The 23,637-nt window shown below is 45.5% G+C and overlaps 1 protein-coding gene across 1 annotated transcript in view; it reads right to left on the bottom strand.

Moving 5' to 3' along the window:
* Positions 1-1,530: 1,530 nt before the first annotated feature.
* The window catches only part of LOC142929671 (exosome complex exonuclease RRP44-like), a 31,804-nt gene continuing 9,697 nt past the window's right edge, over positions 1,531-23,637 (bottom strand). Inside the window, exons 2-12 of the mRNA XM_076071376.1 lie at positions 16,685-16,790; positions 14,266-14,336; positions 13,454-13,618; positions 7,850-7,960; positions 7,361-7,498; positions 6,061-6,207; positions 4,807-4,923; positions 3,046-3,147; positions 2,312-2,376; positions 1,575-1,659; positions 1,531-1,539 (exon numbers count right to left, since the gene is read on the bottom strand). Coding sequence (XP_075927491.1) covers positions 1,531-1,539; positions 1,575-1,659; positions 2,312-2,376; positions 3,046-3,147; positions 4,807-4,923; positions 6,061-6,207; positions 7,361-7,498; positions 7,850-7,960; positions 13,454-13,618; positions 14,266-14,336; positions 16,685-16,790 — 1,116 coding nt within the window. The remainder of the gene's footprint in view (positions 1,540-1,574; positions 1,660-2,311; positions 2,377-3,045; positions 3,148-4,806; positions 4,924-6,060; positions 6,208-7,360; positions 7,499-7,849; positions 7,961-13,453; positions 13,619-14,265; positions 14,337-16,684; positions 16,791-23,637) is intronic.

Here is a 23,637-nt window from a genome sequence, read left to right as displayed (position 1 = left end):
TCTAGCAGCACCCCACTTCCCCTACCCCACACCCCCCATCTCTATCTCTCCCCCCTTGCTCCCCCCCACTCTCTTACCTATATAGCCTCTTGTTACAACAGCCCTTTTTTGCCCACTTCAGCAATTGTTTCTGGCTGTGGTTGTCCCACCTGAAGAAGGACGCTTGTGTTGCGCCCGAAACGTCGTGATTTAATTTAGTTGTTATTTTATTTTATAGTTTTACCTACGTGACTTTACCGAAAAAAACCAGAGTATGAATCCTGTAACACTTGTTTGTGCATGATATTCACCCAAGCCTCATGCATCATGGGGTCAAAAAAGCAACAGGTGCAGCCTTGCAATTGCTTGCTCAAGCCACTGCTGGAAGAAGGGGGCTCCCATAAGAGGCGGCCCCTCTAGGGATACACCCTTTTACAGTCCCTCTCAATGTATTTTAGCCTACTCTTCCACGCTGGCCGGATGTCTTAGAAGACACGGGAGTAACCACACTTTACCGCGCCACAGGCGACCTGCCGATCGACTAAATGAGGTGCACACATTAATACGGCTCATCGCTCCAGTGGCGGTGGAGGGGATGAGGATCTTGACAATGAGTTACCCGTTTTGAACGCGCCTCTGCTTGAGGATCTTGGCCAGGGAGTTGAGGCCACGCAAGCTGCTGGTGACCGGATCCTTCCGCCCAGCGTCGTCCATCATTAGCTGAGCCTCTGCGTACGTCAGAGACGCCTGCGGGGATACGATGAACACACCACGGGTGAACCATGGGGTCCTCGCAATTACACAATGCCCACGCCTGATCCAAGCCCAAGCCAGAACTCAACAGATGTCTACGTGGCTCCCGATGACCACTGAGGGTTACACTCACCCAAAGAAAGTAAAATTGATATATTTTTTTAATTCTCAAAGCTGGAATTTAACCAAATTTAGTGCAATGTAATTTGGTGGTCTTTCGTGCAGTGAGTTTAACACGTAGGCTTTCGTGACCAATATCATCCATAATACAGGTTGTTTGGGTTAGATTGTGTAAATACATAAATGTGTCGTTAAACCCGCCACCACCCGACACAGCCGACTAGTAAGGGTTGTCACATAAACAGAACGTGGCCAATTCGTCACTGGTACAACACACCGGTGTGCTGTACTCGTGACGAATTGGCATGTTCTGTTTACGTGACAACCCTTATTAGTTGGCTGTGTCGGGTGGGGGTGGGTTTAATGACACATTTACATATTTACACGATCTAACCTAAAAAAAAAACCTGTGTTTTGTGCAGTGATTGTTGACTGGACAGAGACCATCAACTCACTACTTTCATGTCCTACCTCGCACCTCCGATTAGCACAGTTGGCTATGTACGGTGCGAAAGAAGTTCAACATACATACTACCACTTGTGAACCCGTTTCATCTCGCTACACTTGTGAACTCAGAGGTGCAAGCTCAACGCTCTGACCTCTCAGCCATCCGGAAACCTCAACTGCACTAACATAGCAAGGCACCGATACAATACACGTGAAAGCAAACGAGAGTTTTACAAAAACTGAACGTCTGTGGGGGGGGGGGGGGGGGAATCACCTTGGAATTGATGATGCTCTTGGTAAAACGTGTGCTCACAATCTCAGCCTTTGGAGTCATCTCCCATATGCACGAGAACGCCAGCCTGCACGCGCACAGCACATGCACCGTCGCCATTCACCGTCGAGTGGCAGAGTCGTCGACATTGGAGTGGTGCAGGGTGTTCACTCAGGAAAGCCTCGCAAAGTCTCGAGACTCTTTTTCAGGAGGGTCTTGCCAAGTTTTTGGTAGTCGAGTCATTCTTTCAGCAGCGGGATGTTTGGCCAAATACCGGTTTGGGTTGTTACAAATTACTCAACTGGAATATATATGTAGCAACCATTGTTCGACTGCAAAAGCTTTGCAGTACCCTCCCGAAGTTATGAGATTCAGTGAGGCTGTCCATGGTTAAGGATCATAGTAGTAATAACACGTTTATGTTAGCGATGAGAGGAAACCTGATAACCTGGAGTCAACCCATGCTAAATAGGGGGAGAACATACAAAATCTACATGGAAAGGCAACCAAGTCGGGCATCAATCTTAGGCCATTCTTGCTGTGAGACATGTGTTACCATTGTGCCATCCTGGTTTGGCTGCTTATGTATGTACACATGCTTGTGTGGATCTGTACAATGACACTTAAACAGTGCCACGCATCATGGGATTACATGTGCACCTGGCAACAACGCACGTTAGCTGCTGAGTATGGGTTGCAATGTGCACACTCGCGAGTTCACAGTTGTTGGTGCATCTCACCGGTCGACGTTGGATCTCAAGGAACACAGGTTTGAGCTCAATAACTCTGGCACCATATCAATCCTCTGCAGGCGCACAAACACATAAACGCAACAACTTCTCTGTCAATAAACACAATCTGGCAAATACATATGCACCAACTCAACGAGTGTTTTGCAAGCAAACCCACACATGATTAAGTCACCTGCAGGTAACTGTTCAGCAAGGGGATGTTTTCGCGAATGCCAGTTAAGATTGTATGGGTTTTATTTAGAGGAAATCTGATGAATCCAGAGGAAACCCATTCACTAACAGGGGGGAGAACAAACAAAGCTGCAAGCAAAAAGGCACAAGAGTTGAGTAATCAAACCCAGCGTATCCTTGCTGCAAGGCACGAGTGTTACCACTGCGCCGATAGCCTGCCGCTCATGATGTCACGGTACATCATATTATAAGAAATCCACAAAAATCACCTCGTTTAAAACATCATGAGAGATATTTAGCATTGTTGTTGCACATTTTTTTAATTCTAATTCATTTTTAAGTTATCGTTATTCATACGGGAAGTACTGAAAAGCACGCAAAAAAATGTGGTGAAAATGTCAAATACAATTACAAAGTTGTGGGGAAACTGGTACCGCGATGATCGTTAGATCGTAATATTTTACATCATGTCGTAAAGTTAAGAATGAAAGGATGAAATCGGCGGGTCGTAAAACACTTGATATTGTGGCAAGAAGAAATCCACATCTCACCTTCTCACACAGGTAAACTGTGGTACCACGCAGAGATGCCTCCTCATCCAAGGCATTCCCCGGCCGGATAAAATAGCTCACATCGGCGATGTGTACCCTAACCTAGAACACACATTAACACACCGTCACCACCCTCACATGCATGGATGTGTAATGACAGGGTGATACCTGCCGCCTGTAAGGGTAATTAAGGTTATAGCTGCATTCCATAATGCCTTATTATGAAGGGGCGTATCTGGGGTAAAGGTCAACGGCGGAGTCAGTCGAGAAGCTCCGGGAACCATCCTGAAGGGCCTAGAAGGTTCTAGAAAGGGGGCGTGGCCAGAGGTGGAGCTTGGCCACTCCAGGCAGATATAAAGAGCACCGAATCAGAACTTCGGGGCTGTTAGCGTGGGGTCTGGGTCCTGGTTGCGTCGCTACGGTCGTCATCTCTTCGTCTCCGACCACGTGGCTGGTTCTTCTGCAAGAGCAGCTCTGTCTCCGCCGCTACGCTCGTCAACCAGCCAGCGTAGCTACGCAGGACGCAAATGGGCTGCGTGTTTGTACAGCCTAGGTGTAGCCGCGTTACGAAGTGTATCGCCCTGTGTGCTTTTAATAAATAAGACGCCTTCTACTAGACGTCTGGCGGAAGTCGCTCACTCCACATGCATGCATAACCTCCACCATAGCCACTCCAACCAAAGCACAATAATGTGAAATGAAATGCACACCCATTACTACCTGGTGCATTCATTGTGAACCAGGCATTCGGCCAGTGACGTGGACACTTAGGCCAGTGGGGTCTTAGCCATGGCTTGGCTCAGGCTTGGCTCTCGCGCAACATGCATTGAGATTATTTCTATTATTTTGGCTGCTATAAATGTCCAAATGATGGGCCACTTTGTTGAGCTATTCAGTTGTGGCCAGGTCACTAATCAAAAATAAATCAATACCTCAGTGGGCTTTTCCTGGTAAGATGGGGATGGTTTAGTTGTATTTGTTTGTGTTTGGGTTATTTGTTGATCTTTCTTGTACTTTGCACTACTATTATGTTTTTGTACTGTTTGCTGTTGTAACGTTCTTACCCGCCTCTACTGGACATGTGAAAAATAGCTTTATAGCTCATTGGATTCCTCCAGTATAAATATTCTGATTCTAATTCTCAATAAGCCACATCAAAGCAACGCTTAAAACCCAAGCTGCCTCTAAGCATGGTTCCAGCCCTGAGCCTCCGTGTCCCTTGTGCCTCCACGTATATCTCTGCATGCTCCCAGCCACGCTCAGAATTTCCGTGAGCTGAGCCTGAGCCAAGGCACAGCTGAGCCACTCATACTTCTTTGGAGGCAACGGAGCAGATCAAGCCAGAACCAAGCCATGTTGAAGTCAGTCCTGAGCCGAGCAGAGACCAAGAATACGGGCACTAAGGCAACAATGTTTGGAAACTTAATAACAGGAATATTGTCCACCCCTTTGTCAATCCACTGCAGGATGAGGGCTTCTCCATGCCGTAATGGGTTGCGATTGTCATTTGACCTTGCTTTGTTACGATGGTCAATGCAGGTGGTGAAGGGGAGAACTTGGGCAGTATTTTTTAGATATCACTCATTACCGGTGTTAGCCATGACTGGAACTAAACCAGCTTGACAGGATGAATGTGCAGTGCACTTATCATTGTGCCACTTAAACTCCCCTTGTAACCTCCGCTAGCATTGACAAAACCATGAAAGGAATAGGCACGAATTACCGCGACCGTGACCACGATTACCACCACCAAATGAATACCTCGGTGTTCCCATTGTCGAGCGGTTTGCAGTGTAGGGCATCGTCGATGTCTGTGCAGCCTGGAGGATCCACACTGCAGATGGACAACGCACGAAGGTCCTCCCTGCCAGCCTGGTCCTTGTACGGGACACACACAGCACCAGGTTCAACAAAACGCTGCCTTACAACAAACAAAACACAGGGTGAGCCATACATGGGTAAACCAACTTCATTCTAATGGCGTTCTATCTTCTCAATAGGCGACTGAATATTCTGAAAGTACAGTCCGTTCTCCTATAACTCTGCGTGTTTTCATATCGTGAATTAGATATAATGCGATGAATGCATTAGGGAACACATTTTTTCATAACATGGATGCGAATTGGATAAAAGGCGATCGAGTGAACAGAACTGCGTTGTGCGCGGCAGAATAAGCGGTTGTACGGTTGCCTCGGTGTAGCATCACACAAGGCGGGATGTTTCTGGATGCTTCTAGATGCTACTCACGTACCCGAAGTTTTGTTAAGCCTGCGTACGCATCTCACGTGTTATCGCGGACTGTGCTTTACCCTATATTATTTATTATGCGATTTTTCCACAATTCGGTGTTCTTCAGGAACGCAAGTACAGCGTTATAGGAAAAAAGTCTGTAGTCCCCTTGCTCCATTCATTTATGTACTGGACCATCTCCACGGCTACTGCAAAGTCCTCCATATCCTGGCTCACCACTTTGATCCGCATCTCTCGAGGCCTGCCTCTCGGGTCTCCGCCCTGGTGCTTCCATAAGTCCATCGCCTTCATTCCTCCGATGTGAATTTCCTCTCTTCTTACGATGATGTGTCCGAGCCATCGACTTTCTTTCAGGTCGACGGCTTTTCTATATACGGTCTGCGGTAAAGGCGTAGAGCCCCGTGGCTTCTCGTTCATGACAGTGCAACGGAAGGACCTCGACTGGAGGGAGAGCTCCAGAGAGGTCCTCTAGAAGGTATTCTACGCAGGCCAAACATCTTGAAACTATTGCGGTTTGACAGCACGATGATGATGATGGGGGGTGTTTTCGCATTTGTCTATTGTCGGGGGCCTATACGTCGGGGGCCACACGTCATGGGCCACACCAAAGGCCACCCAGGGGCCACCAGTGGCCCGTGGGCCTTGTAATAAAGAACATTGAAGTAAAGGATTCTCACATGCACGACCGAACACACCAACACACCGCAGGCGTAAGAATTGAACTCAATCGATGAATTGACATATCGTCACACGTCTCATGCGTACCTCTGCTGTGATGCTGAACGTGGGAGGGGGCAGGCATGCAAGTACGGCCTGGCTGAAGGGCTGGTGTGGCACGTCGTGCTCCAGCAGCAGCACCTCCGTCTCCGTCTCCTTATCCCCACATTCGCCCAGAGAGCGCACAAAATGGCCCTGCACAAGCACACCGACGATTAGCACGGTTGTCTACGTATGGTACGGAAGAAGTTCAACATGCATATGCACATACGTGGCCAATCGTCACCGGTATCCCTTTTCCACTGGTACATTGGAACCCAGACAGTGCAGATCTCTCGAAGTGTCTGTGGTCACCCACTGGCTTTTTGCCGTGTCGAACCAGAACCAAACCGTAGTATGCTGGCCCCACAAGGCATCCAAATATATCCGGGGGCCGAGCAGGGCCAGGGGCGGGGCTAGCGACACGTTAATTGTGTGACGGCAGTCAGTACACCGCGGGGACGTGGCACCACAGCGTCATCTGCATGTGCCTAGACTTGTTCAAAGCATTGACCGTCCATGGCATGGATCCGCTTTTGCAGTGGATAAACAACCTGCAGCCTACTAAACCGTGCCAGCCATGGTGTCGCTCGGTTGTGCAGTGGCAAATAGGTATGAAAAGCACAACCACAATGCCAACCTTGTACCTAACGTACATTATGTAGAATATTAACCGACATCTGTTTAAACAAAGATACAACCCAAAGAATACATCTTAACAATATATTTAACTTTTCACCAATTTTGTTTCTCATTGTGTTAATGGTATCGCACAAGACAAGCAATCTATACAAACCCTTCGTGGTCAAGGACGACCGACAGGAGCAGACATAACAGAGCTACTTCTAAGATCCATTGAAGTGAAATGCAGTCCAAATTGTAGGGGGGCAGTGCTTTTCCAACCACTCTGCCAATCAAAGTAATGTTCATCACATGGCAGTCAAACGCAGTAGTTTTCTCAGAGATGGAAATCAAACAATCGAAGTGCACGACCAAATTTAATATCGTTTTTGGTGCAGTTATTGGTGACTGGGCTGAGACTATCAACTTACAACACCTTAATAACCTAGGTTGAATCACAGGTGAGTTTGCCATGCTTTCAAACAAAAAAAAATCACAGTGGTGCCACTTCATCCACCCTGACTTCCAATTCACCGTGTCACCGTTCGTGTTTTGGGTTCGACGGCTGTATTGCATACAGAGCCGCGTGGCCGCGCGTCAAGTGACAGAAGGATGAGCCTGACGATGCCGACCACGGGACAGACGGGTGAGGTGTCACGGCGTCCGGGGCGTCACGGTGCAGTCGTACGTTCGGGTAGCGGGAGTGTCGCAGCCAGCCACCGATGGCCACCACGATGCGGTGGGCCTGCAGGGACGCTGCTTGTCTTGTCTCCACCCGCACTCGTGGCATGCGGCGGTCCGCGGGCGTGAACAGGTGGCGGGTGGCCTGCAACACGCCCAAAGAGCCCCCAGTAAGGCATTCAACAAACTGTTTGGGCAAGTGCCGTCAGCACACACCTATTCAAGCTGGTACGGCAAACGACGGGGTGGGTACGGCCAGCACCATGCCCGACCGCCTTTGTCTCCACAGCGCTGATGTTTACATGCCACATCAGAGACTCATTTATGGCCGAGTCGACCTAGGGAAGGGCCCAAGACAGGTTCAGACATTTGGCGCTGTTTATTGGTTATGAGCGATAAATATAATCCAACTCGGGTCCCAGGATTCGTAGCGCAGCGCGCTAACCGCTACATTACCGCTCCCCACACGTACACACACACATGCAGATCAGCCCACCTCCTTGATTGGGCTGGGCATGAGCATGCCGCACAGCGGCCTCGAGTTCCGCTTGATGATGCCGACCACTTTGCCAGTGGGCCGACGCATCTTCCCACTTTCGGCTTTCAGCTGGAGACCAAAACAAAGGACAAACATCGTGTTGCGTAATCTAAGCAAGAGCGACGACAGCAGCAGCAGCTGGGATAGCACCGGGAGATGACAACGCAAACTCAAATGAGCACTCACCACAGTAGCGTCTCTCTCACACACTGAAATAATGAAATAACTATTTTTTTAACCAACTCACTGCATAACACAATACAATTTGGCTTGAAGGGGAAGGAGCAATCCAAAACAATAGCGCTTAACCTGCGGATGTGGTTTCATGCTGTGTCTCATCAATGTCAATAATGAGACTGACGCTTTGTTAAAATGACAAAAGATCACAGTGAGGAGTCCTCCGTAAATATTTATAAGTTAAAACAGTTCTGGCGATTGATAGAATCAACCGGAACACGCCCATCAGATACCACACGTTTAAAAAAAAACGCGTAAGCTTTTGCGACCAATATTATCTACAACAAAGGTTACCCTCCCATCTAATTCACAATTTGATGCTTAATCTCTCGATTCTTTATGATTTCACTGATTGACATTTTCTCTTACCTGCTTAGCACATCAGTCACCCTATATGTGTTTAATGTTTACGTAACGTTTTAATAAGTATAACTGTGCAATGATCAGCCTATAAATAATCTGCCCAAGCCAACTTGCACTACATGCGATTTAATATCTAACACTTGTTTATGTTTGTGCAATATTGTCGACTTTTCATAAACCACAGTTGTTTTCGTGCCAATTTCAATTAACTTCATTGCTGTACTTTATTATGTTTTGCATTTTGTCACTGTGGTATGTATGCATGTAGAACTTATTTCGCACCGTAAACAGCCAACCATGCTAATCGGAGGTGCGCGGAAAGGACAACAATCTAAATACAAAAAGCAGTTCTAAAGAAATTAGTTTTCAATATAGAGGCCACCCTGTGACCCAGGTCACTCTCGCAAATGATACGTGTCCTGATCTCTTGAGTTCTAATTAAGTTAATTAAAATAAACATTAAAAAGGAGCTCAGACCGTGGAAGCGCCACCGTGTTGAGCCTGGATATGCATAACAGGTGGTATAGGCTCTGCGCCAAAATGGCAGGCAGCAGAGCGCAGTACAGCAAAATGAACTGTTGTCCTGTCCTTCTATGCTCCTGATCTATGCCCCCCCCCCGTTCACCAACCCGCATCAAAGTATGGTCAAATAACCCCTACGTACATACAAAAATAGTATGAAATGATTAGCACTCCTGACTTGATTTTGAAGTAATGTAATGTAAAGTCATTTAATAAACGCAAAATCAAGCTAACAGCATCTCTAATGTGGATTGTTGTCTGGTCACACGGTGTTCATTATGTTTAAGGTCTCTCTTGAAGTGGTTGAGTTTTTGTTGTTATTCTTTGTCTAAACTATATTAAAACTATAATCTTAGTTTTTTTCGGTAAAGTCACGTTGAAGGGAAACAACAAAATAATAAAATATATATAAAACAATAAAAAATTCTCACGACGTTTCGAACATAACTCAAACGGTCGTCTTCAGGTGTGTTGGTTTGCATAAATTTATTTTTAAACGGTGCATTTATAGTTAGACGTTAACAAAGTCGTAATTAATCGCAGTAACAGTTCTATTTCCGATAGTCTGAAATCCGTTTTAGCTAAAGGTCTAAACTTTGCAGTCACACCTAAACACATACCAGTTAATGATATAATTGCCCAAGTAGACGTTGCTCTCAGGGGCCTGGGTCACATCGCTGCAGACGTAGCAAGATCTGAAATCGCTGCAACCCTCAAAAACGCTAAGATGCCAGCTAGCAACCTCAGCAAAGATGAGCGTTTTGAATTATATAAATTAAAAAAGAGGAATGATATTGTAGTCCTCTCAGCTGACAAAGGCAATGCTACTGTCATCATGGATAAAATAGAATACAACAACAAAATTAAAGAATTACTCGACGATGGTAGTTATACAAAAATAAAAAGAGATCCCACCAACAGCCTCGTCACACAAACCAACAAAATAATTTCTGATTCAACCGCATTAATTGATCAATCTAAACAGTTTTCGTTGAAACCTTCTGCTGCCAGGGCACCAAGATTATACGGCTTACCAAAAATACATAAAGTAGATACACCCCTTCGTCCCATAGTCTCTACTATCGGCTCCCCCACCTACAAACTAGCTCGTTTTTTGTCTGAAATCCTGCGTCCTTTCACTGGAAAGACCACCTCTGTGGTACAAAATTCGACTCACCTGGTATCGACAATCAAGGGTATTTCCCTGTCCCCAGACGACCTGCTTATCAGTTTTGATGTAGTTTCCTTATTCACCAAGGTTCCTGTACCTGACACCATTGCAATCATTGAAGACTTGGTTCATCAAGGACTAAACACTGAGGTACCCCCCCTGGTGAGACACTGTTTAACCAATACATACTTCACTTGGAATGGAACTTTCTACAAACAAACTGAGGGCACCCCAATGGGCTCCCCCCTTTCTCCAGTTATAGCTAACATTTTCATGGAGAAATTTGAGACTGACGCCATCCAGACTGCCACTCTGCGCCCAACCTTATGGAAGAGGTACGTGGATGACACTTTTGTCATCTGGCCACATGGCCGGCTTGCTCTAGACCAATTCTTCGACCACATCAATTCCATACACCCAGCCATCAGATTTACCATGGAAGTCGAAATAGATGGCAAGATACCTTTTTTGGATGTCCTAATTAAAAAGAGACCTGATGGTTCAATGAGCCACTCTGTCTACAGGAAAGCTTCCCATACGGATGCTTATCTGAAACCGGATTCCCACCACCATCCATCACAGAAGAATTCTCTCATCAAGACTCTGTATCATAGAGCCCAATGCATATCCGACCAGGAACACATAAGCAGTGAACTCAAGCACGTACACCAAGCTCTTAGGGCTAATGGTTACTCCGACTATACAATCCGCAAAGCTATCACTCAAACCATGAAGAAGAACCCTCTTGAGGAGCCTTTCAAAACCATCACTTTACCCTACATTGCGGGGGTCACAAAAAAGATCTCCAAAATCCTGAATAAACACAAGATCCAGGTCCGTTTCAACACATTACATAAAATCCGTGATCTGGTTCCGTCTGTAAAAGATGTGATTCCGGACATACAATACCCTGGTGTCTACAAACTAAGTTGCCTCTGTGGTAGTAGTTACATTGGAGAAACCAAACGCCATGTCTCGGACCGCATTCGTGAACACAAAGCAGACCTTAAACACGGTAGGACCAACACCTCGGCCGTGGCAGATCATTGTTCTAATTCAGTAGGCTCACATGCCATTGACTTTTCCAAGACAGAGGTTCTTTGTAAGCCATCTGGCTTCCATGAGAGATTCGTTCATGAGGCTATCCACATATACAAGCACAGAGACAATTTCAACCGAGAAGATGGATTCTATCTTAGCAATCATTGGAAAGATTTGATAAACCATTTCAGGTCTTAATTGATTGTTCACGCTTACAGTGGCTTTCAGACAGCATACATTATAAAAAATTTCGTCTCCCCCCTCCTCTTTTCAGAATATAGATGGGCTAGTCCTAAATAAACTGCCAAATCGTTGCGCGTGGCGCTAACGTTTTTATAAATAAATAAATGCGCCGTTTACAAATAAATTTATGCAAACCAACACACCTGAAGACGACCGTTTGAGTTATGGTCGAAACGTCGTGAGAATTTTTTTATTGTTTTATATATTTTATTATTTTGTTGTTTCCCTTCAACGTGACTTTACCAAAAAAAACCTAAGAATATGAATTACTGCAGTCACGAAAGCTTTAAATCAAAATTTATATTAAAACTATTTAAAAACTATAAACTAAATAACTTTACCAGGTAAGGACCCTGAGAGCTCTATAGCTCTTTTTAAGTGACCTGGCCACAAATGATCGTTCAATGAAGTATCTTATCACATTTGAAATTGATAGCAGCCACATACTCTAAGTGCATGTCAGATTGTAACTGTGGAGGGAAAAGCCGGAGGACCTGGAGAAAAATCCATGCGACCACGGGGAGAGAGACACGCACACTGCAGGTGTCTGGGTTTGATTTTGGTTCGGCAGTGTTGACGCTCCACTCACCACATCCTCTTTATTCTCTTCTGCAACGTCCCTTGCGACGCCCTCATCGTGCAGGACCAGCGAGGAGGGGGCAACCCAGCGCTCCTCGGGGAACATCTCCACGCACACGATGTCGTCGTGCATCGCGCGGTTTAAATGCTGCAGCCCCTGGATCAACACCTGCACGCAGACAAAAAAGATCCCCCGTATAGTCTTAACAGACCGCTGGGCCAAGTGCTGTTAGAGAGCAGCATATACAGTAAAACCTTGGATTGCGAGTAACTTGGTCTGCGAGTGTTTTACAAGACAACAAAATTTTTAATAAATATTAATTTGATAAACGAGCGAGGGTCTTGCAATACGAGCAGCTTTGTACTGCCGAGCGTCACGTGATCACAACTGATATACGAGTGCTTTGATATACGAGTGCTTTGGATTACAAACACGTTTCCGGAACGAATTATGCTCGCAATCCAAGGTTTTACTGTACAAGAGTTTTAATACCACGAATAAACAATTAAAAATGTAGGACTATGAGCCCATGAATCTTCTGAAACCAATGTTTTTCAGTAACATATGTTCAAGTAGGGCAATTTCTAGACTGGGTTTTTTTTTTCCAACAAAGGGCCAATGTACCTAATTGTTATTTAACGTTACATTTTGGAGGTGGAAATAGACCATTCATTTTGTTAACAAAGTAGTCACAACCATCATTAGACCTCCTTTGCCAGTACCAAAATATAATAGGGTTTTTCCCCTTTTTTCTGGCAACAAAACTGAAACCTCTTACAAGGAATCAGGTGTGCATTAACCACAATACTTGTGGTCAAAATGCAAACAAAAACACACTGATAATATTTGCAATATATGCGTACGCCTTTTGGCGTCCTCTGGTCTCGCACCAATTGGGTCGAGGCTCAAAAGAAAGCCGTCCCTGGTGTGAACCAATCAGTCTCAAGGACAATGCATATATTATCATAGTGTGTTTTTTGTTTGCATTTTGACCACAAGTATTGTGGTTAATGCACACATGATTCCTTGTAAAAGGTTTCAGTTTTGTTGCCAGAAAAAAAAGGGAAAAACCCTATTATTAAAGTAGTCACAATTAACGTATATACTGTAGTTGTGGTGGCGTAGCTATCGAGTGTGCAGGCAGTGCAACTGCACCAAGACTCACAGGCCGGGGGGGCAGGAGCCAGGCTATGACACCTACGTAGGGTGCAAAAGACGTTCAAAATACAAATATTTTAGCCCAGTAGCTCTTAACCTTTACTGCAGCCTTGCAGTAAAGGTTAAGAGCTACTGCTCATGCCAAGAACGCTATGCCACTGCTTAATTATAAATTTGTTTTTAAAACTCACACAGATACGATCGGACAGCATTGTTCCTTCCAGACGCAGGCTTGTGAAACGTGTACCTCTTTATCACTGTCACCGTCCCATCGCACCGTCAGAGTCCCCTCCAGGTAATTCTCACGACTCGCAAGGAAGGTTCCCTGGACAAACCGGCCGGAGCGCACACCTTGCTGCAGCTGGGACAGCGGGAGATGTTCGGGGAAGATTACCCGGGACTCCACCACATCCTGCACACGTACACAGCACACGCACGGCACATGCACGCGTCAACAACAATTTTGCAACCGCCATCACGTAACGAGACGAAGGATCCAGTCTGATTTATCTCAGAGCAGTACGGCCATCCGTGTTAGAGAACGTTCCACAAAAGCGGATATCATAGAGCTACCTCTAGAGTTTCACCCTTCCGTCTCTGCTTTTTGGTAAATATGCCACGTTATAAATCTAGGATTTATTTGATTGATTGACCATTGATGGTGAGGATGAGACGTTCTAAACGGGAGCTGTTTAACACGTGTTCTTTTGCGACCAATATTATCCATAATAAAGGTTTTTTGGGTAAGAGCGCGTAAATGTGCGTAGTTAACCCGGCACAGACAATTAGTAATGTTTGTTACGTAAAACAAAACGTGTCAATTAGTTACTACTGCAGCACGCCAGTGTATTGGAGAGTAAACCCACAACACTTACAAATCGAGTATATCGTTTCCCTGGCGATTACAACCAGCGAAACGTCGTACTCAGCGCAAGGCAAGTGTCCCTTTCTTCAGTGAGGCAGCTGGATGCAACGCGGAAGTGAGGGGTCGGACAAGGGTACAGGCCCGCACCAAAAATATGAGGGGGGCAGAGCTGATGCACGCATACGGAGTCTCACCTGCTCCGAGGCCAGTGCCAGACGTTCAATCAACTCAGGGTTGTCCAGCAAGCTGCGCACGTATTCCTCCACTGGGGATACACAGACACGCGCAGATAAACGCAGAAATTATAATTGGCGACACGATTTACCGGACGATTTAGAGTGCCACCCAAAATGTAAATGTGTTACTTTTCAAGTCATGCCTGCTGGATTTATTAATTTTCCTATTTAACTGAAGCACTGTTTAACAAGAGGCACTACAGACTTGATTCAAAGCTTTCGTGACTGCAGGAATTACTCTTTGTTTTTTTTCGGTAAAGTCACGTATAAATAAGAAATAATAAAATAACATAATAGCGTACGACGTTTCGGTTGCAACACAAGCAGCCATCATCAGGTACAGAAGAGCTAAATTTACGAGAGAGAGGAAACACATAACCCCATATGTATATACAGAAACACAAGTAGGGGGAAACTAACACAGATACAACAGGGGACACAGAGAGAGAAGCATACCAAACAAACAGTATTTAGCAAAATTTGGAAACCATATAAAGCAACACAGACGGTCGGTCAAAACACAATTAACGCATACTCTGGTTGATTACGCTATTACAAAGATTGATGAACTGTAAGTTAAGTATGAAATTTTGTGGTGGGTCCACACACTAATCATAATAATAGGTAACAGTAGAAATGAGTAACACTGGTCAGGTATAGTGGCTGCTGTTATAGATGTGACCTTGGTAAATAAATAAAAAATACATTTTGATTTAAAGCTTTCGTGACTGCAGGCATTCATATTCTTGGTTCTTTCGGTAAAGTCACGTAGAAGGAATGATGATTGCTTGTGTTGCAGTCGAAACGTCGTGAGAATTGTATTGTTTTATATTTTTATTATTTATCTTCTACGAGACTTTACCGAAAGAACCAAGAAAATAAAAAATAGTTTAGTATTTTTTTTATCATTGGTGTGGTCCCCTTATGCACCACGGGTCACACCTGATTGGGCTCTCACCTAGTTCAGGAGCAATGATTTTCCTACCTTACCAGTTGAGGTGAGGAAGGTGAAGTGAGAAGTAAAATTGCCTGACCTCACCTGGTAGAGGAGGACAAATCTGTCTCTCACCTGATTCAGGAACCCCTCATCCATATGATGAAGTGGTGCTGGACACCTGTGAAAAAGAGCTTTATAGCTCATCGGATTGATCCAGGAAAAATATTCAGATTATGATGCTGCCATAATGTGACGGTTATCACACTGGGCTTGGCAACCCAAATGCCGCCGGTTCATCCTCCAAGCGCGGCAGGTGATTGAACCGTTTCTTAAATCCCCCCTCACTGGCCCTGCCGTTGTCCACTCAGCACTGTCAATGGGTAGTCCATCGGCAGGTCGTGTGTGGTGGGGTAAAATGTGGGTTACTCCCACCTCTTCCAAACGTCTGGCTCAACAACATATCCTCCAGAAGGGAGCTTGCAGTGGCACGAGCCAATATATTTTCAGGGCTGCCTGCACCTTAACCTTCAACCTTTTAGAGTGAGATGGTGGTTTGAGTGAGATGGTGGTTTGAGTGAGATGGTGGTTTGAGTGAGTTGGTGGTTTGTGTGAGATGGTGGTGGTTTGAGTGAGATGGTGGTTTGAGTGAGATGGTGGTGGTTTGAGTGAGTTGGTGGTTTGAGTGAGTTGGTGGTTTCAGTGAGATGGTGGTTTGAGTGAGATGGTGGTTTGAGTGAGATGGTGGTTTGAGTGAGATGGTGGTGGTTTGAGTGAGTTGGTGGTTTGAGTGAGTTGGTGGTTTCAGTGAGATGGTGGTTTGAGTGAGATGGTGGTTTGAGTGAGATGGTGGTTTGAGTGAGTTGGTGGTTTGTGTGAGATGGTGGTTTGAGATAGTGGTTTGAGTGAGTTGGTGGTTTGAGTGAGATGGTGGTGGTTTGAGTGAGTTGGTGGTTTGAGTGAGATGGTGGGTTGAGTGAGTTGATGGTTGAGTGAGTTGGTGGTTTGAGTGAGATGGTGGGTTGAGTGAGTTGATGGTTGAGTGAGTTGGTGGTTTGAGTGAGAGTGAGTTGGTGATTTGAGTGAGATTGAGTTGAAGGTTGAGTGCGTGAACGGGTGAGTTTGTGAGCATAAGATGTCCTAAACTATTCATATATAGTGACGCTTATACACCTCACCTGGCTGTTTGTACTGGTTGGCAAGGTAAAAATTGTAAATTTAAGAAAATTGCGCCACTGTTTCAAACGCTGCGATGGGAAAACGAACCAGTAACTTCTGGATTGCAAGTTCAGAGTGCAAACCGCCCGTTACTTCAGGGTAGCGTTTCTCATAACCGCCACTGATTTTTTTTTATTGTTCACCTCTGCTTGCGAGCACACTGTACAATTAACTAACTCTGCAGATGTAAAACCCAGAGTCTGTGCCCACTCATGCACCTCTTACCTCTTGCTGACACCGCATGCATGATGCACGAGTACTGTCTGGGTTTTTTGGGCCGGGGAGAAGGGGAGCCCCATGGGGTGGACTCCGGAGGGTTGTAGCCTGGAATCTGTGACAGCGGACACACAAGATGGCACAAGCGTACAACAAAGATGAAGATCACCCAAATAAGCCTTAACAGACTGTGCTGCTGTTAGGCGGCGTGGCCCACGAGGAGGTGGGTGGCCAGCACTACGCGCATGCAGCCACCTCTGTCTCCCCAGTGCTCATGTCTACACACTGCACCAGGTACTCATTTAAGACAGAGTTTACCTAGGATAGGGACAACACCGGTTGAGATAAGGCAGACTGTCTGCCTCAGCAGCTGTCCCCCTCTCTTTTTTTCTTCCTGATGACAAAAGCTTGTGTTGTGATCGAAACGTCGTAGTTTTTTGTTATTTCATTTGAACCTATTTACGTGACGTTACCGAAAGACCCAAAGAATGTCTTCCTGCAGTTACAAAAGCTTTAAGTCAAGATTTATTATTACATTTGTTTACTGTGCAAAAACTCAAGACTTCTTCATGAGGGTCCTGCGAAGTTTTTGCTGTCACTGTGTAGTCCCAATTGAGTAATTTGCAGGTGATTTTTCAGTATTGGGATGTTTTGCCCAATGCCAGACTCGTTGTATTGGGTATTTTTTTTACTATGGGAGGAAACTCGAGAACACGGAGGAGACCCAGAAGAGGGGTAGAACATACAATCTTCACACACTCACACATTCACGCTAACTCACTCGCTCACACACTCACTCAAACACTTCATTGCACTTACACACTCTGACGAACAGGGGGAGAGAAGATGACAACTCCACGCCGAAACGCGCCCGAGTCGGGAATCAAACCCAGCTTTCTTGCTGCAAGGCGCAAGGGTTACTTACCAATGTGCCACCATGCCGCCCATGGCGATTCGTAAACTACATCAGTACCAGTTTCCATGGACTGGGGGCAGCTGCCCCTGTGCAGCCACAGCCTTGCAAGCGGGCTTTACCCTGCCAAGTGGGTTTGTGATGTTATTAGGCAGCTTCCCCGATGGAATAATTTGCGAGTAAATTTCTCAAATTTGGGTAATTACACCACACAACACTTGGCCGACTCTCTTTTTCTAATCATGTACGTGTTCGCTCTAACTGTGTCTACTGCGAAGTAGACCGCGTTATTAACCAGAGCGGCCACCGACTTCATTTCAGTGTTAAATATTACGGACGGTACATTATACACTAAATACAACTTTAAAAAATGACAATACTGCACGTATATACATCACTCCATTCAGAGTCTTCGAGATTGGATTGGTAAGTACGGTACAGTAAATAGGTTACATTTTACAGTAGGATATTTATTTCTGTGTATTTGTATGTTTATTCACACCAATTTCATATAGTAAACTAATTTAAAAGACAACAAAACATTCACAACATTTAAAAACAATGCTATGCAAGAATGTGCAAAAAAATAGCTTTTTAAAATGATTATGTAGTGAATATCCGGCGTTGTTAAAAAATTTGGCGTCCCCTTCCCCCCCGTAGCCGCCGAATAATCGATGATCTACTATAGATACTCTATAGTTAGGACATTTCTGAATCGTCCGGGCTTCCTTGTGCGCCGCAGGCTGGGACGCGTCGTCGTCGGAGAGAGAAGCGATCGTGAGCGACTCTACTCCATCCGGGGTGGACAACCTCCCGAGCTTCTCGGAGCAGGTCGCGAGCGGTATGGCCTTCCTCGCTCACAAGAACGTGAGTCGCGAGAGGAGTGAATCAGCAGTGAGCCTCTCTCCTCGGTTAAAAGAGTGGTGGAACATAATGATGAAAATACGTGATGATTTTAACCTGTCTCTGTGTCTCTCTGTATGTATCTCCGTGCCTGTCTGTCTCTATCCCTACAGGGCCATGACCATCTTTAAGAACCTCCGGAAATTCACCTCTGTGTTTCAATTTGACCATGTGTGACTGCGCGTGTTTAACTGTCTTGATTTGAAGCCCTCGTCGAGGAGGCCGCTCTCCGATCTTACATTTACATGCTAATTTCTCACATTACCATCACTAGCCCCGCCCACTTCTTTATGACCCTTAGGCTACACCTATTTCAAACCTTTTAAAACAGTCTGCCTCAGCACCAGATCATGCTTTCCCACCTGATGAGGGACACTTGTGTTGCGCCCGAAACGTCGTGATTTGTTTTATTTTATACCTATGTTACTTTACCGAAAGAACCAAAGAGTATGTTTAACTGTATCTCTGTGACTGTGCGTGTTTAACTGTGTCTTTGTATGTGACTGTGTCTGTGGTGCACGTCTTTGTTGCCCTTAATATGTCTGTCTGGGTGGCGAGTGGTCGCTCAGTGGTTAGTTCACTGCACTACGAACCCAATGGCCAGAGTTCGATTCCCGCTCACGGCCAACACCAGTGACAATTATCTGAACCGGTCATGGGCCTCCCCAGATGGACTCAGTCTCAAATGAGTACCTGGTGCGGTGTATAAACATCTACACTGGGGAGACAAAGGCGGCCGGGCGTGGTGCTGGGCACCCACCCCGTCGTGTACCGTGGCCGACCTTCACAGAAGTTGCCCCAAGTTTGTTGAAGGCCACACAGGGAATTTTTTTCTTTTTTTTAGTGCATCCACCGCGACCTGGCTGCGAGGAATTTGCTGGTAACGCATGGACACATCGCCAAGATTTGCGACTTTGGGCTGGCACGGAACGTCCAGACTGACCCCAACTACGTGGTGAAGGGCAAAGTGAGTCCTTCACCTTACTTAAGCATCATCAGCATCATTATCAGTATCGCCAATGTCATCACCATCATCGGAATGGAAGGCCCATCACTTTCATTGTACTCAATGTTTTTATTTTATTTTGCACAGCCCCTAAGAAAAAAAGAGCGGGGGTGCTGCCACACACGGTGGTGCAATGGCTCTCCCACCCTGGACTTGCAATCCAGAGGTCGGCAATTGGATTCAATCTCCCTGCTCTGCCGACAGTTAAAAATATGGGGCAATTTCACAAATCCCCTTCCTCCTCCCCACCCCATGTGGTACACGGGGTAACTGGCCCAGAATAAGAACCTGTGGTGGTGACCACCAGGCTAACTACACTAATTACAACATGACTAGCTACGACACAGCTCGGGTCCCAGTCCATGTGTTGGAGACTCGGTAGAACGTAGACGTAGACAAAGGTTCTTCAGGATGAACAACAACGCCGGTCCCTCTGGGGGACCCAGCTTATATTCTCTGTGGTGTGGCTGGCTCCGCCCTTGGCCACGACCACCTTCAAGAATCATCGAGCAGCAGGATCTGGACCCCGACCACGTGACCACCCCTAGACCCCACTTGGGGCCCCTTTGTAGACTTAACCGGTCACGTGTCCTCTCGGGTCAACCAGAGTGCCATAGCATTTAGTAACCCGTTTCCTACGGCCGGCACTCCCACACCCTATCCTGTTGGGTTGGCACTGCACGCCAAGCGTGATGCCATCCAGCGGGATCAATCAGTGCTGACCGAGCCCCTCTAGGGCCGGTACTACACCCACACCAGAGTGGTATCCGCGATGTCAATACACCGCACGCCGTGCCTCTCTAGGGCCGGCACCACACAGTGACATCCCGTGATGTCACTACACATTTAACCCTTCAGGGTAGTGGAGGGCTAGATGACGCTAATTTGGCCAGATGAATATGTGGCCTCACGCAAAAAACGTATGACGAATCGCGATGCATCGGCCTGAACTGAATTTACTGAACGTATTGTTGTTGTGCTTGTGGCCATGCGGTCATGTCCATTAGGTGCCTCTGCCTGTAAAGTGGATGTCTTCAGAAAGCATGTTCCATGGGCTCTACAAGGTGCAGAGCGACGTGTGGTCATACGGTATGCTACTGTGAGAAATCTTATATTTTGCTGAGACAAACTTTCACTTGCCACAAACATTCGGGGCCCTGAGTACAGAAGATCCTCACAGCAGACAACGATTGTAGTCTTATCTTACACTATGATTTTTAATTGCGTAAAGTTCAGATTTAAAGCTTTCGTGACTGCAGGGATTCATCTTCTTGGTTCTTTCGGTAAAGTAACGTAGAATGGATATAAAATAATAAAAAAAACGTAATAAAAAATAAAATTTTCACGACGTTTCGGCCACAACACAAGTAGCCTTCTTCAGGTGAAGGAACAGAACTGTCGGGACGACAGCACTTCAATGACTGCTGCTAAGATTCGCAGTGTCGTTTAAACTAGGTGTGAGAGGTAAAGCGCCTTGACAAAGGAGTTTACATATCAAACAGGATAATTTAGCATTGAAATAGCTGCGTTAAAGTGTTGGATCAGCAGGGTGTTAAAGTCAGAAATTAGCATGTAACTGGGAGATTAGCATGATGTTAATGTGAGGGATTAGCATGTGACTGGTCACGGAAATAGCTATGTTAAAGTCAAAGTTTCCATCTCAACAGAGGCATTTAGTATATGGACGCTAAAGGACTGCAACTACCCAACTATCATACAATAAACCGATGTGAAAAAAAACTAAGTAGAAACTTCATCAATATAATAAATGTACTCAATATATTCTTCAATAAATTGAGCTATAAACAAAAAGTAACTGGGTATACACTACACTATCTAATGAATACCATATAGTAAACTAATAAAAAAAACTAAAATACAAACTACATCAATGTCATCAATAAACTCTATATACTCTCCATCAGCTGAGCTACTAACAATAAGTCGTTATACATTACAATGCCATATGGCGAAAAAAATGGGTGGCGGTTTTTTCCTTCTTTCCAACGTTAGCACCACGGAGAGCGACGAGCCTCGTTTAGACGGACGAGTCCATCCATGCTCGGGACGGAGGAGGGGGGAGAAACTGCCACGATGCGCTGCTCTGTCCTGTGTTGCGTTACAACCATGCCATAAACTAGACTACTATACATTGTAATGTTATACCTTCCAATCTAAACTACATTGTATAATATCGTATACACAGCCCAATGTAAGCTCGAACATTATGCAGTATATTGATATGTCTCCAACTAAACTTTTTCCTACATTACACAACTATACACCGTAATATACACTACCATAGACAAACCCACCCTTGAATTATACAATGCGTTACTTTACACTACCCTATACTTTAGACTGTAAAATATTAGACTTGTAATATTACACTATGTATTATTCTACCAACCCTACTGTATACCACACAGCTGTATATTCACTATAAAATTACAATACTATATATTGCCTTATGAATTATGTTAAACATTACAATGTTATACTATTTATTATTATATAACATGCTATAAACCAGGGGTGTCCAAACTACGGCCCGCGGGCCAACTGCGGCCCGCCATCCATTTTTAATTGGCCCGTATCAAAGTTTAAAAATATAATGGACTATGGCCCACTGTATTGCATTTCTTAATTTAAACACTAGATGGCGCTATTGTCTTGAACAAGGCAGCGTCTCCACAAAGCAAGCAATCGAAGAAAACATTTGCTCAGGGTCACCAGAAATGCCGGAACCGAAGAGACGCAAGATTGCAAGCGAGTGCAGAAAATTTCAGACTCGGTGGAAAAATGAATTTTTTTTCATTGAAACCAAGGGGAAGTGTGTTTGTTTGATTTGTAATGAGAGTGTTGCCGTGATGAAAGAGTACAATGTACGACGGCATTATGAAACGAAACATCAGACCTTCACGTCCTACACTGGCGCCGAGCGGAGAGAGAAGGTAAAGCAAATGGCAAGCTAGCCTGCTAACGCAGCAGCAGGGTTTTTTTTCCGTGCTAACAAAGCTCAAGAAAATGCAACAATAGCCAGCAATGAAGTAGCTCAACTCATTGCCCTACACGGGAAACCTTTCTCAGACGGTGACTTCATCAAACAGTGCCTCACTAAAGTCGTGGGAATGTGCCTGGAGAAAATGCAGGATTTTAACGATGTTAGTATGTCCAGAAATAAGGTTGTGCGGCGAATTGAAGACTTGTCGGCTAACTTAAAACAGCAAGTGTCAGATAAAGCTTGTGCTTTCGATTTTTACTCGATTGCATGTGATGAGAGCACAGATGCCACGGACACTGCACGGCTGTTAATTTTTTTGCGGGGAGTTGATGAGAATTTTTGCATTACGGAGGAACTGCTTGATCTTCGGAGTCTAAAGGGGACAACAACTGGGAAGGATATGTTTTGAAGATGTGTCAGATTCAATTAACCAGGCTGGACTTAAATGGGACAAGCTGTGTGGAATTACAACGGATGGGGCTCCAGCAATGACAGGCGAGCACAAAGGAATGGCTTCTATGGTGAGTGCCAAGGTGCAGGAGAGCGGAGGTGAGACTTTTAAAATGCACTGTATCATCTACCAAGAAGCCCTCTGTGCCAAGATAATCCAGCTTGGCGATGTGATGAACACAGTTGTGAAAAATGTCAAAAAAAATTATGGCCCGAGGGCTTTACCACAGAGAATTGCAAGCGTTCCTCTCTGATGTCGATGCTGAATACGGGGACCTACTCTACCATTCTCAAGTGCGCTGGCTCAGTCGCGGCTCCGTGCTGCAGCGGTTTTATTCCCTGAGATCAAATATCGACAAGTTTTTGAAAGAAAAGGGCAGACCTCTCCATGAGATAAGTGACCCTTTATGGTTGGCAGGCCTGGCTTTTTTAGTTGATCTCACTGATCATCTCAACACCCCGAACAAGAGACTACAAGGCAAAGAGCAGCTGGTACCACAGCTGTATGTGCACATGAAAGCATTCCGTGCGAAGCTCCGTCTCTTCGAGTCACAACTGCGCAACTTCAATGTAGCGCACTTCCCCACGCTGACCGAAATCAATGCGCATTTCCAAATGCCAAGCTCTCTGCAAAAATGGGAGAATGTGTCTGTGATCACATCTCTCATGACAGAATTCAGTCAGCG

The sequence above is a fragment of the Petromyzon marinus genome, chromosome 33 (genome assembly GCF_048934315.1).
Source record: "Petromyzon marinus isolate PM22_M1 ecotype Great Lakes invasive population chromosome 33, UKy_Petmar_22M1.pri1.0, whole genome shotgun sequence".
In the NCBI taxonomy this organism is placed as follows: Eukaryota; Metazoa; Chordata; class Hyperoartia; order Petromyzontiformes; family Petromyzontidae; genus Petromyzon; species Petromyzon marinus.
This window is presented reverse-complemented; position numbering and strand designations above follow the sequence as displayed.